The sequence below is a fragment of the Rousettus aegyptiacus genome, unplaced genomic scaffold (genome assembly GCF_014176215.1).
Source record: "Rousettus aegyptiacus isolate mRouAeg1 unplaced genomic scaffold, mRouAeg1.p scaffold_m13_p_15, whole genome shotgun sequence".
Taxonomy (NCBI): Eukaryota; Metazoa; Chordata; class Mammalia; order Chiroptera; family Pteropodidae; genus Rousettus; species Rousettus aegyptiacus.
In genome coordinates, this window is record NW_023416290.1 from 46,148,891 (window position 1) to 46,164,064 (window position 15,174).

General features: G+C 37.3%; 1 protein-coding gene across 6 annotated transcripts in view; it reads left to right on the forward strand.

The window, feature by feature from the left end:
* Nucleotides 1-15,174, forward strand: part of SLC30A8 (solute carrier family 30 member 8) — a 121,316-nt gene that overhangs the window by 81,508 nt on the left and 24,634 nt on the right. Inside the window, exon 1 of one of the 6 annotated variants that reach the window (XM_016138178.2) lies at nucleotides 4,289-4,651. The exons of the other annotated variants lie outside the window; for them this stretch is intronic. Within the exon in view, the coding sequence (XP_015993664.2) occupies nucleotides 4,581-4,651 (71 nt within the window). The 5' untranslated portion in view covers nucleotides 4,289-4,580. Of the gene's footprint in view, nucleotides 1-4,288; nucleotides 4,652-15,174 lie in introns of those variants that run through there. 6 annotated transcript variants of the gene reach the window in all.

Sequence of the window (15,174 nt, forward strand, 5' to 3'; positions counted from 1 at the left end):
GTGAACTGTACTGATAAAAATTAAATGATGGCATTCCAGATAAAGACAAGAGAACTCTCTTTTTTAAATTCAGGAATTCAGTGCTTTAGTTTGCAGTGACTGTGCATTCCCAGATAAAGGAGATGGAATATTAGAAATAAGGTTTCTGTCTTCTTACTCTAATGCCTTAAAATCATGGCTTAGCTTCTTGGAACCCTCTCTTGCTTGCCAGCGCAAATAAAAATAAAGAAGAGAGCGATGTATAGTTGTGAGAACACGAGGCCAGCAGAATACTGCTTTGGAGTTTATGAGACACTGGCAAGCATATCTAGCTCAGAGGGTGCATTTAAGGGTTAATTAACTTAAGTCTGCAGAGTGCTTGGAAAAGAAAGTGTGGGGCTCACAGACTAATCAATCAAATATGTACTTCATAAACATTTTAGCTACCTAGCCTTAATATTTTCCCCAACCAAAACACTGCTAGTTTATTTTTGTATTATTTATTTGTATATGAGGCTTAATAAAATCTTTCTTTTATTGTTTTAGTATCAATATTTTATCAAGTCTTTCTTTTTTCAACAAATACAAATTGTATTTGCACTGGAACATTTCTACAGCTTAATCTCTTTTAAAATCAAAATGACAAAAAAAAAAAAGTTATATAGTCCCGATCTATCAAGAAGAAAAAATAAAATTCAGATGACTTTCAGTCCATTTTCAAGTAAAGCATGAAATATCAGGGAATAGTTTATGTTTTATACATGCTTAAATTAAAATGAAATTTTCAAAATGCCTTTAAAATACAATCCAATTACATTTCCAATGTCTTTGTTTTCAAGTTCCTGGATGTAACTTTTGAAAACTCATACTGTAGTAATAACCATAAAACTACCTTGCTAAGGAAATGCTACCCAACTTAGAAATGATACCTTTAGAGTCTGTGTGGGAATACATGAACCCAGAATCTTTAGTAGGTGATTGTACTGATTGAGTTTGCATTTCTTCTCCTGTAGTGTCAATAAAAATGACACATTCTAAATGGCACTCTACTGCTAAGCAGGTGGTATAAAGCGGGCACAAATCTATTCTTGTAAAAGTTGAACTCAGAGAGTTTGAGGGATCTAGCAAATTCACATGCCTTATGGAAGGTTCGAATCCCCAGCTCTTCTTTCCAAAAACCTCTACTTCCTTTTCAGATTCTTCCATTCATGGGTAATTCTTGGTCTTTTGCTAAGACTGGGGCCAATTTCTCAGGGACAGCCAATATTTAAAATCCACAATATTTAAAAACAAGCACATTTCATGTTTCTGTTTAAAGGATAGTTACATGCAAACAATGGAAACATGAAGTACTGCTGAAATACAAATTGAAATTTGGGGACTACAAATCCTGAGTACTTTCGTGTCGAGGGATAATCAGGTGACTTTGCACAAATATACGCATCCTTTCTGCAAGTGAAACAGCAATGTGTAAGACACCTGTGTAAATTATTTTTGCACAAGTATTAGCTACTGTTTGTAAAATCCTATTAAGAAATTGTTGCCGACAACAGCTAGCACTGGGGAGTAGAACTAGTTCTTGGTTGTGGCAGAGATGTTCTTGTGGCTGACAGAATATTTATTCCCAGAGGTACCTGTTATAAATTGCATTTTGCCCCTTCGGTTGCGACAAGCTTGTGATGGAGAGTGGGCGGAGAGGACAACCTGTGATTCAGGATGGTTTGGAAGCCGGTTACCTAGGAAACTGGGACGAGCAGCATAATGCCCACCAAAATCAACTGTCAACAAGAGGAGATGTTCTTTTTTGTTCTGCGTTGCTTTCCAAATACAAATTTTGTGACTCTCACAGAGTCTGATTAGGGCTATTGGCCCTTGGTTGGCAGCATATGCCAAAGTGGGCCAAAGGTGAGTCAGGGAGGATGGGGAATTTTTCATAAACATTGTGCTGACAATATACTGGGGGCAGGTGGATAATGGTGTAGTCAAAATGAGTTTGTAAGAAGATAAGGTGACCAACAGATTAATACAAAATATCACATGCAGACAATTCTTGATCATAACTGAGCTACATTTGAATTTACTATAGCAAAACTTACATTTTTTAACAGAAAAGTTTCATTCACTGTCATCCACTATCCCCTACTCTTATGCTGCTTACACCAGAAGATTGCTTATAGTAAAATAGTTATCTTCAAGGGTAGCACTTGGAAATTCACAAACCTTTGATGAAAATAGCATCTACTTTCCAAATGCTTTTAAGTATGCATTTATTTTTTATTTTTAATTTTAAATGCATCATACATGTATACATATGTATTTTATAGGTGTGTGGATATGTGTGCGTATTTAAGTCAAATAACATGAAATTGCTTATTGTAAGCCATAGTGGACCTACAAAAATGGCAATTTTATATATTTCGACATAAACAGGACAGATGATAAAATACATTTTTTTCAGTGCAGTATTTTCTTATCCTTTTTTGCTAAGGTCCAATTTCCTTCTTTTCCCATTGCCATCTTTCCCTGTCCTGTATCAGACCTACGCCTCCCTTCTCACATAGCCTCACTTTATCCTTGACTAAATAGGCAAGTCACTTTAACAACATAGATGTATCTCCATACGTAGAATCATAAACAGATATAAATATTTTGGTGCATACATGTACATGCTAGTGACAAAACTCATTGTGCAGAGTCACAAACTTCTGGATTGATTTTTTTCCTCTTGTAATTTAGAAACAAATATTCTCTTTTCTGCATTAGAATACTGCTTATCTTCTCTTCTTTGCACTTATCCTTAATGGATTTCAGCCTGATTTTAAGTAGTTTTCTCAGTTCTTGACATTCATTCACTTGAATTCTGTTTCTTTTATATGTGCTAGACTGATTCAAGTTGTAAAATGGGGCAGCATGTCAGCATGGATGGATTAGTAATTCTTGTTTCCTACTTTTGCCTCTGTAGAATAAACTATTATTACTTTGCAAAATTAAGTATGTTGGGGAGGAATTACTTTTTTATTCTAACATAAGACCCAGAATTTCCCCTGCAAAGAAAAATGGCCTCCCAGGGCCATTTATCTGGTTTCCATCTGTCAGAGCAAAGTTAATAACGGGTTAGGCAAGGAGGTCATGTGAAAAGACCTTAGAATTAATGTTATAGATGAGAGTGTTTGAAATCTTAAGCGAGAAGTACAGGCTCACCACAGATGTGACAGGAGACCTGACGCTCTCACTCTCAGCCAAAGGTGACTTCTCCCCCCTCTGCCTGCTGCGTTTGCCACTGAATCCCATTCTTCTTCTGGGGATGATATATATTCTATTAGGTCATGCGGGACATCTTTCCTCAGCAAGGTGGGCGAATTGTCAGAATGCTGGGCCATCGGGTTATTCTGCGACCACACTACTTTGTGTTCTCTCACTAGTATTTCAGTGTTGCCAGGGAGAAAGAAAGGACTCAGGAAGGGTTGATGCCTTCTCCTCTCTGCACTTCCCCGCCCCTGCATGCATCCGTACAGGTCTTGGACACTCTTTTGCCCATATGTAAACGCCCACCATTAGACCAGGCTGATGGCATTGGGCTATCATATCTTTTAATTGGAAAGGTGAGTTCTTTGTTATGAAATAAAATGTCAGTTCCTAAAAGTTTGTGTTTGGAGGTTTCTGGGGTCAGCTCAGAAAACTCCATTCCTAAGTGTTATAATTAGTTTGCCTGATGTGGTTCCCTTGGGTGAGTCTTTTATCCTCAGCAGAGGGTGCCCTGGCCAGGGAGAACACAGATCCTCCAGGTTCTTGTATGGGTGAGGGCTGTTACTTATTTAGAAGCTGAGTCTGCCCTCCTCCTGCCTATCAAAAGGGTTTCAAAGTTGCCGCACCAGGAACTGTTTCAGATTACAGACTTTAGCAACTAATGACCCATGTCCTCTGTTCAGTAGTAAAATCTAAAAATGGTCCTAGGAGAAGAGGAGTAAATATTGATAGATGCTTAGAGGTCATCTTAAAACTAAATGTCAGGAGAAATGCTTTTAGGTTGAGAGAGAGAGAGAACACCCTCAACCCCCATCAAAAAAAAAATGGAAAGGAAAAACTGAGATTATCATACAGAAGGGTAGCTGTTTGCAGAGCATCCAGGTGTGCTCTGAAGACCAAACCCCTACATCAGCAATTAGTAGGAAACCCTTGAGCTTTTTGATCTCTCAGAAAGCACCGTAGGATCAGATAGCATGGGAAATACGTGCACACGAATACACGCGCGTGCGCGCGCACACACACACACACACACATGCACACACACACACACACACACCTTCATATGATCCTACCTGCAAGTCTCCTGAGGAAAGGAATTTCTGTGGGTGAGAGAATGAAGCCAGATGATATTTCAAGGAGGCTATAATTTTAGCAGACCTACCAAGAACATTGATGTAGGAGGCTTGTTATTTTAAGTCCCGGAAGCCTTTTTATTTTTTATTTTGGAAAGTGTGTGAATAATTATAATGCTGCTTTGCTTCCAAAACGGGACAGTAAGTTAAACAGCAGCAGCAGCAGCAGCAACAACAATAACAAGAACAACAAGAACAGCAAAAGCTCTTATCCTGGCCACCATGGAGTTTCTTGAAAGAACTTATCTTGTGAATAACAAAGCCACCAAGATGTATGCCTTCACATTAGACAGGTAACAGACATCGGCTTCTACTTCACAATTTTCTGTGTCTTCAATACTCAATAAATCCCTAGGTCCTTCAGCTGCAAAACTGAAAACTTTTGCTGTGCAACTTGGGGGCATTTGTAAAATTTTATAAACTGTTGGTTGACTTGTATAATTCATATCTTGAAACATGTAATACTCTATATAATTGGTTTGATTACTTAAATATCTTAAGAGCTTGAAGGATACACTTTATGAATGTATTTTTCATCTGTAGATTTCCTTCTAGCAAATAGAGATATACAATCTCATGTATTTACCTTTCTTTTCCTTAATTATTCCCACTTGTAAGATAGATAATTTTATTAAATTATATTTAGAAAGAATGAAGGCTTTTCTACTGCATGATTACATCGATCTTAAAATTATTTGCTACTTTCTTAATCATATAGCACCATTAAAATATACACAGCTATAATAAAATAGCCGAGTTTAACGTTTTATATAGTTCTACTTCCTTTCAGTATCTCCCACAGTACCACATGCAATATATTCATTCGTTTCCCCTTATTTAAAAATTATTGAATAAAACACCTGGTTCTTTAATGGAGCTGGAAACATTCCTAGTCCCAGATCTGTCCTTTAGAAACTTTGAGTCTAATGTGAAATATATGTAAGAAAAAGTCATTTACAAAATAGCATATACATGTCATTTGGGACGTTCGATGAGACTATCTCGAGGGAATCTAATTTGGAGGCCAGAAAAAGCTTCTCAGAAGCGATAGACTGAGAACTGAAACATAAAAAGAAGTTAGAGTAAGGTTGAGAAACACTATACAGGAAGTAGAGTTAGGGAAAGTTTTTCGGACTGACAGAATTTTCTGCTAAAGACAGGAACATGCAAGAATGAGAGTGGCGTATCTGAGGAATTCAACCCAAGTAGGGAACAAAGAGAAATGCACTCACACATGCAGACGAACGACTGAAAATCTGAAATGAATTCACATTAGGGGCAGAATTTCAGAGACTGCTTACCTATTAATAATATGTGTAATGTGTTTGTTTGTTTCATGGAGCTAAACTAATATTCCAAAGGGTAGCTACATTGTGTTTGATAGCATCAAATATTTGAGCAGCTGCAAAGAGACTTTCTCTTGGGATATTTATAACTTTGCTTAACAGTTTATGACATAGAATTGAACATGTCACCTTATAAGAATTATTTTTCTTCGAATATAATATTAATGTGATTTACTGAAATCATAAACAACAAAACCTTATGTTAAGTCAGGTAGAAATTTTGGACAACAAATTGTTAACACTATGGACACTGTTAACAGAGCATCTCTACATTATTGAAATAACAGTATTTCCCTTGTCATTAAAATAGACCATTAGCACTCTGTTATGCAAATAAAGCAAACCATTTATAGTTATGTTTGCCTCATAAATGGGTATGATTTTCCAGATAAAGTGATGATAAAAAACGTCAAACTCATTTCTATTTTTATTTTCTTTTCGAATAAAAAACAATTAAACCTGAAAGAGATTGTTGATCCTGATCCCTCATTTTACCAGTAAAGAAGCTAAATGCCATAGAAAATAAATGCCTTTCTGAAGGTCAAATGTCTGATCATGGCAGAGTTGGAATCTGGACCCACACCTCCTGTCAGTGAATGGGTTGTTTCCCTCCTGCCTCGTTTCCTCCTGAATACACACTCTCACCACGTGGCCTCCTGAATCCTTAATCTATTTCCTCCTGAGGTCACATGTACCTTGATTTCCTCATTTATTTGCTTCTTTCATCACCTCCCCCTGTATTTGTTCTGTCTCTATTTCAGAGATACCTCCTGATAGTCCTTCTCTTTTCTCCTTCCTCCTCTTTTTTATGTACCACTAGCTTCTATTTAAATTGCTACCAGCTGTGAAGAAATTTAACCTGAAGGAATCTTTCTTCTCTAATGCCACAAAGGAGTGTTTCATTGACTTATTGCTATGCAAAAAAACCTACCCTCTCCCAAACCTAGTGGCTTAAACTACAATCAGTTTATCACTCAAAATTTCATGGGTCAGGAGTTGGGCAGGGCTCCAGCTGGAGTCAGTTAGGTTCACGCATGAGGCTACATTCTGCTGGTGTCCAGGCTGTGCTAGAGGTCATGGAAGACTTCACTCACACGTCTGGGGTCTTTGTGTTGGCTTTGATTGGTTTTCATACTCCTTCCCATGGTTTCTCTCTCTGTATAGTGTATCATTTTAGGTTGGCCTGGGCATCTTTATATAGCAGTTCAGAGTAGCAAGAGAACAAGAGTAGAATTTGACAGGGCTCAGAGAGCCTAAGCTCAGAGCTGGCACAGCATCATTCTACCACATTTGATGGGTTAAAGTATGTCCTAAGTCCCAGACTTAAGGGGCGGGACAATAGATTCCATCTCTTGATGGCATGTGCATAAAGGAATTGTTGGATGTCACCTTTACAGACATTTTACCACAGGAAGTAGTAATATTGGTCTATTGTGCAGTCTCCCATACCCCCACCCCAATTCCCTTTGCAGTGATGGGATTCTCTAGGCTTTGGTCTCTTGACAGCAGAGATACTTGTATAAAGTTGACCTACACAGTCAATATGGTTTTCTTGGTGTTGAGTTGGAGGGATCGAGTTTCTCTTTTTCCCAAATCATGTGTTAAAGAGGTGCAGGGGTGTGAAGGCAGGGACGGAAGGTAAGGACAAATTACTGGAATCTTTTCATTATGAAGCCTTAAAAAGTATGCATGTGTGAGAAGGATGTTAGGACTTCTTGAATGGTGCTGTGATGAACTCAGTGGGCCTCCTTCCCCAGTGAAACAACCACTTAACTGATAAAAATTATATTTTAAAAAATCCAACGATTTAAAATCTTTGAAAATTGTCTTAAGGCATGCAGTACATTGAGAACTATTTATTCAAGAAAATCTACTAAATCTCAGTAAAAAGAAAAAGCACATGGCATTTGAACCATGACCTGCTCCATTGCCCTCCCTTTCCCCCAAGCTCGGTGTGATGGAAGCTCTACTCTGGATGGGTGTGGCTAAAATATAGGGATCCCTCTTCTTCCAGCTTCTAATTGAGGGCCGCAGTTAACCCCTAGAACAAAAGGCTGTTGGAATCTCTCATTTCCCCAGCTCCAGGTTGCAGAACCTCTATTCAATGCAAACCCCAAGCGGACTGGGGTTCCCTCCTTCTACTAAGTCCCCACACATAGGGCAAAATCTCTAGTTCAGAAGCAGCAAGGTCTTAAACATCCCTGCCCTGGCTCACACACAGGGTGGAGGTTCTTCAGCCCTCATTTATAGAGTGGAAGTGTCACTGTTTCTTCTGCCAGTTCTGGTGCCACTGCAGAGGTTCTACCTATGGGGAGAGGTAGCCCATAAGATCAGAGAGCTATGCATCCTTTCCTTAGAGAACTGATAATGCATCAGCTGAAAGTTTATTTGAAAGAGAACATTGGGAATTTAAAGCACAGGGTACTGTTAAAGCCAATGCAGATTTTGCAGGTGAGCAATCAAGAGTAATAGGCTGGTTGCTTTGTGACAGCAACAAGCTAAAAGATAGACCAGACAGTAATTTAATAGAAACAGCCAAGGAAATATAGAAGTAAAAAGAGCCCTCATGGAATTAACACAAGCTACAAAGTTTGGCTTCAAATACTACCCCTGTTATAGGCTGAATGTTTTTGTCACCCCAAAATTCATATGTTGAAACCCCCAAGCCTACATAAATGTATTGAAGATAGGGTATTTAAGGAGGTGATTAATGTTAAATGGCGTTGTTAGGGTAGAGCCCTGAGATGATAGAACTGATGTCTTTATAAAAGAGGAAGAGATACCAGAGAGTTTTTTGTCTCTACCATGTGAGGACACAGTAAGAAGGAAGCTGTCTACAAGCCTGGAACAGAGTCCTCACCAGAAGCCAAATTTTTCAACACCTTAATCACAGACTTCCAGCCTCCAGAGCTTTGAGAAAACAAATTTCTGTTTTCTAGGCTACCTGCTCTGTGGTATTTTGTTGTAATGGCTTGAGCAGACTAATATGAGGCCGAACTTTAACTGGATCAGATTGTGGAGCAATTTATGCCTTAGACCATTATTGAGAACAGTCGCGCAATCAGCAAACAATTGAGAAGGCCAGCATCTGGGTGTGATATCAGAGCAGCCAGAAACTTAACAGTGAGACCACAGAAAGAGACAGTCAAAGCAAACACGATTGAAATGATCACCATCCCTGAACAAGGGTATGGGGAGAGGTCAGGATGGCTGTCCACCTGCCCAAGCCTGTACTCTGAGGACTGACAAAAAGGCTGCACATGCAGGGAATAGATTCTACTGAACTAGATAAGTCACTAAACAAATTAAAAACAAGTAAATAGCAACAAGGACAAGCCCGTGAGGGATCAAAATCCATAACTGCTGCAATATATTATCTAAAACATTCAGTTTCCAGCAAAATATGCAAAGAAACAGGAAAGAATAACCTACTCATAATAGAAAGAACAGGTAATAGAGACCATCTTGAAGGGGCCCTTCTGTTGGACTTAGCATTCAAATATTTTAAAGCAATTATTATAAATATATTCGAAGAATTAAAGGAAATCATGTTTAAAGAATTAAAGGTAGGTATGATGACAATGTCTCATCAAATAGAGGATATCAACAAAAATAGAGAGAAATTATAAAAAAAAAAGAACCAAATGGAAATTCTGAAGCTGAAAAGTATAATAAGTGAAATAAAGAGACTCATTTATGTATGAACCGGTAGAAGAAAGAATCAGCGAATGTTACTATGGAGCGATAGATAGCATACAAAATAAAGAACAGAGAGGAAAAAAGGATAAAAATTAACAGAGCCTCAGAGAGAAATGTGTAACATGGTAAAATGTTACCATGAGGAGAGAGAAAGGAGCACAAAATTATTCAAAGGAACAATGGCCAAAATTTTCCAAAACTGGGTAAAAAAAATTAATCTACACATTCATAATAGTCAACAAACTCTAAGAATCAAGGCAAACAGATCTATACTCTGACACATCATAGTCAAAATATTAAAAACAAAACACAGAGAAAATCTTCAAAGCAGTAAAAGAGAAAGAATTATCATGTATAAGTGTCTCAACTAGATTAACAGCTGACTTCTAGCAGAAAATGAGGCAGCTCATCAACTGTAATTGAAATGTAAAAATATTTTTTAAAAACAACAAAATGTAGACCAAATGTAAACTAAATTCTTTAAATGTTTCTGTATATTTGAAAATTTTTCATAATAAAATGTTGGGAAAAACAAACAACAAACAAAAACAAAAAAGAAACAAAAGAAGATGAAAGACATGGGATGACATATTCAAAAATACGTGCTGAAATTAAAAAAAAAAAACAAACTGCCAACCAATCGTTTTTATCCAGTAAAACTATTTTTCTAAAATAAAGAGGTGAAATAAAGACATTCTCAGATGATCAAAATTAGAGAGAATTTTTGCTAGCAGATTTACCCTACAAATAATAGTAAAGGGAATTCTTCAGGCTCAAAACATATGATACCAGATATTGAATCAATGTACCCATACACACACACCCAAATAGAATCAGTAAAGATAATTATAAAAGATACCATATTTACTCTCCTTTTCCTCTCAATTGATTTAAAGATAAATTGCATAAAATACAATGCATATAATCTCAGATGAAATATAAAAATTCATAGAAAGATATCAACTACCAAACTAACTCAAGAGGAAATAGAAAATCTGAGTAGACTTACAACAAGTAAAGAGATTAAGTTAGTAATCAAAAAACTTCACATGAAGGAAATTTCAAGCCCAGACATCTTTACTGGTGGTTTCTATCAAATATATAAAGGGGAATTAATATCGAGTTCTTCAAATAACAAAAGCAGAGCGAACATTTTCTGACCCATTCTATGAAGTCAACATTCCATGGACAGCTAAACAACAGAAATGAAAGCATAAAATCGAAATGAAAACACTGCCACAGAACCTTGTATATAAATTTTCATAAGAATATTACTTAGAAGAGCCAAAAAAAAAAAAAAAGAAAGAAAAAGAAAGAACCTAAATGTCCACTGACTTCTTAACAGATAAATAAAATGTTGTATATCTATACAATGGAATATTATTTGGAAATAAAATGCAATAAAGCACTGATGTATTAATACTTGCTACAACATGGATGGAGCTTGAAAACATTATACTAAATAAAAGTCATTCACAAAACCACATATTGAATCATTTCATTTCTATGAAATGTCCAAAATAGGCAAATTTTTAGAGACGGAAAGTAAATTAACAGTTGCCTGGGCATAGGGTCATGTGTAAGGAGAGTGGGGCCTTACTACTATTGGTATATAGTTTCTTTTTGGGGGACAGAAATGTTCTATATTAGATTGTGTTGATGGTGGCCCAACTCTGCGAATATGCTAAAACCCATTAAATTGTACACATTAAGTGGGTCAGTTGTGTGATATGTGAATTATATCTTTACAAAACTGTATTTAAAAGGGAGTAGGGCATAGAATACCTAGTCTGGGATGTTAAATTCTATTTTATTCTATGAACATTTTTATTCCCTTCTCTCTCTAGCTTTCTCCCCTCAAAACGCTTCATTCACATCACTCATTTATTTCACAAACATTTAACCAAATAAATGGTCTCCACGTTTTGCCCTTCTACACTCTAGCTTTCAAAGCAGCATCCAAAGTGATCATTTTAGAAATATGACCACATAATGGTACTTCCCTGATCAAAACTTTCCAACTTCCTCCTTTTAGACTCTGAAGAAAAACAGTTTAGAATGTCCTGTAGAGAGCTGCATGATCTGACTTCTGCCTTCTTTAACTTTGTCCAATTTCTGTTCATGACAAGCTTTTGAACAAAACAAACTCTTTCTTGCCTTTGGACTTTTGCATCAGCAAGGACCTCTACTTGTGACATTCCTCCTTTACTTAGGTCTGTTTCCAGTTATCGTTTAAGTTGCTGCTGAGCTATCGCCTCTACAGGCATGCCTTCTCTTTCCATTCTATTTAAATTAGCCTCACCTTTCCTCTCCCAGTCACTGCCCATGATACTTTATAGCCTCTGTCACTGTCAGATGATGCACTGTTCATCTCCTTCTGCTAGAATATCAGCTGCTTAGGTCAGGAACTTTGTCTTAGAGTCCGTAGTATCATCAGCACCTCTGACTGCAGGCACGCTGTACACATGCAATACATACTTGTTGAATGAATGAATACATGAAATGTTGGAAATGCACTGTGAGGTCTACACCTTCATCTTCTTTTCTAACAAATAGTAGGAGAAGTGAGGTGAGTGTAGAAAGAAAAAAAAAAGATTTTATGTAGTCAATGTATGAATTAGGAGGGTGAAAAATATTTCCAGCTCCATTATATAGATATAGAAACAAAGGGGTTTGACTTCTGCCACCAACGAAAATAAAATACAAAATAAAAATAAAAGCTTTGCCAAGATCACAGAATAAAGCTCCATTTTCTAATTCCTACTTTTAAAAAAAAATGAACTCAAAGTTCTAAGCTATTAACATCAACTTTTCTACTATTTTCGTATTTTTTTTCCTCTTTCTCCCTTTTTTCTCTTTAATGCTACCATAAATTTCTTTGTTCTGGCCTAGTGTTCTGCTCTTCAAAGCCTCAACAATATTTGATGCGTGGGAATCTATGGTGATTTATTCATTGGCAGCAAATTTAAATTTAATTTTTTGATGCATCATAGCACTTGCTTTTTAGAACCTTCTTTTAAAGATTCTTGGAATTCACATCATCTTTCAGCTCAAAAGCCTGTACTGCACCTGGAGACGCTTTGACCACTTTCCTCTAATGTATTTTAACTTTAGTTCTTAACTTCTTTTGGAATCATAGATCATTTTGGGAACCCAGTGAAAACTGTGGGCTCTTGCCTCCCCCCATAAAACACACACACACAGACACACACACACGAATCCACTGCATCCAATTTCAATGGACCGACCCTCTGAAGCCCACTTCTGGATGTCTGGCTTAGTGCTTCAACGAGCAATCTCAGCTCAAAGTATATCCACACTGGTTAATCTTAGGTTCAGGATGTGCAGCAGTATTTGAAAGTCAAAATTGGCGAGGTGTCTTGCATTTTTCCCCTTGCGGCACTGCCCACAGGCTGTGCTCCTGGCGGCGTCCCTGCTTTGGTCTCCCTGCTAAGCTGCTTCAAGATAAGTCCTAGCTCCCGGTCATTTAGCACCTGGTTTTCCCTGGCCACAGGATTCATGAAAAATATAAAATTAAGCAAAGCTTCCTATGACCACAGTAAACCAGGGGTCATATAAACAGTGCCAGGACAATTGGTGACCCTGTCTCATGCCTCCTTCTCATGCACAAGGAAGGGGAGAACCTCCACCATGTTTCTTCTTAGTTCTCAGGCTCCTCTGAGTGGAAGACCACTGGTGACTCGCACTACTACATTATGTGGCGGTTATTGTCAGGATATGTATCACATCACAAAGGCAAAGGTTTATAGGTATAAATTCTCTATGTACCTCTTTCCAAATGGTTCTTATTCCAAAATGAAGGTTATTTGGAACTGCTTAAAATCCTGAATGCTGTTAACATCATCAGTACAAACATTCTGAAGTCGATTTGGCAAAATACATCAAAGTCCTTAAAAATGTAGATATTTTTTGACCAAGTAATTTCTATTCTAGGGTTACATTTTAAGGAGATAATATATGGAGCAAAGATTAACTATAAGGATATGAATCATAGTGGTAATTATATGGGCAAATAGTTGGAAAAAATGAATTATCCAATAATACAAAATAAATTATGCTGTAACATATCTATATTAAATATAATGATCTCTACATGTTAAGAATAATGATGTAGAATATTTAACAAATGGAGAAAATGGCTAAGAATCAGGTCCCAAAGCTGTATCTTTGGTAGGAACCTATTGTGACACTGTCATTTCATCCACAATCCATTCCAGCCCATCCCCCCATCCAGCCACGTGATTTGGTAGCATTTGCCCCTCTCTCAGCTCTAGGAGTCGGCGTGGCTCAGTGAGCAGCACCATGGAACCACAACCACTTAGGCGGTCTTCTTACTGTAACAAGTTCTAAGCCAATTAATCCAGTATTCTTCTGGCTAAAGAGGTTGGTTTTCAATTGGCCAAATCGGCATGCAACTCAGACTCTTGTTTAGTGGCTGGGAACAGGGACACTCCCACTTCCTGTAGAAGATAAAGCAAGTGTGTAGATCTGATTACCTTGGGCAACCATCCCACTACCATGAGGAAAACCAGCCTGAGGTTGAAGCATAGTTAGAATTGCAAAGCAATAGATCCGGAGCCTTGACATACCAGCCTGAAGCCTGATAACTCTAGATGTTTTCACTCGCAGAACCAATAATCCCCACTTATTAATTAACCTAGCAGGAGCTTTTTTTTCTGGACTTGCAGTCAAAACCACCCTAATTAATATGTTCTCTATTATGTATAAAAAGTGTGTTTCTGTATTGCAAAGCTAAACAACAACAAGTCAATAACAGCTGTCTCTTGCAGATGAGGTACCGGTGATTTCCCCCTCTGCTTTGTGCTTTTCTGTAATTCCGGATTTTTAAGAGTGACTATATATTATTTTATTCAGGAAAAAAAAAAAACAAATACATGATGATGATTCTAGTCATAATCATCTCAGCCAAAGCCTTCATATTTTTAATTCCAGATGGTGATCGGGTGAATGAAATGGCTCTTCAAGTGGAGGCCAACTTATTTCTGTTTATACCTTTTAAAGCTATGAACACGAAGTTCTTAATTCTAAGAATATTAATGTCTTCTAATAAGTTTATTTAAAAAAATTAAAATCTGATTAGTTCAAGACATGTGGACCTTGACATGCACCAGTAAAGAGTAATTTCAGGTATACTGATGTTCAGGTAGAGAGGCAGCGAGTGTAGTGAAAAAAAGAACGCACTAGGCTTGGGATCCTAGTTCAGCCATTTCTTGCCCATTTGACCTCAGTCTATCAGTTAACCTCTTTGAAACTTAATTACTGCAGCTAAGAAACTATGAGATTAGACTAAATGTTATGTATAATCTTTCTATCTATGAAATTCTATAATTCTATAAAGGGCACTAAATAATTATTTATATTTGAACAGAATTGATATGTACTGCTTGCTTTAGGAAGTATAAGTGAGTTTCAATTCCTATTATCGTTTGCTTGGTAGATTGTCTGCAAAGCTGTGTTAAGAAAGTTTCTGAGAGTCCATATGGACTCAGCAGGAAAAAGTGCTGTGATCTATTAACAACGTTGCTGTGGAGAGGACAGTGACAGTGGGTGAACAAATCGTCAGGCCGGCTCATACACACATCTCTAACGTCGTTCCCACCCCTTGTGAGACTGTATCCAATATCTTCTCAAAGTGAAGTAATTGGGAAGGAAATGCATCAAAATGTATCTGTTTCCTTTCTCCTGTTCCTTTGACATCTCTTAATCACTGGTGGTAGAGACTGAATAAG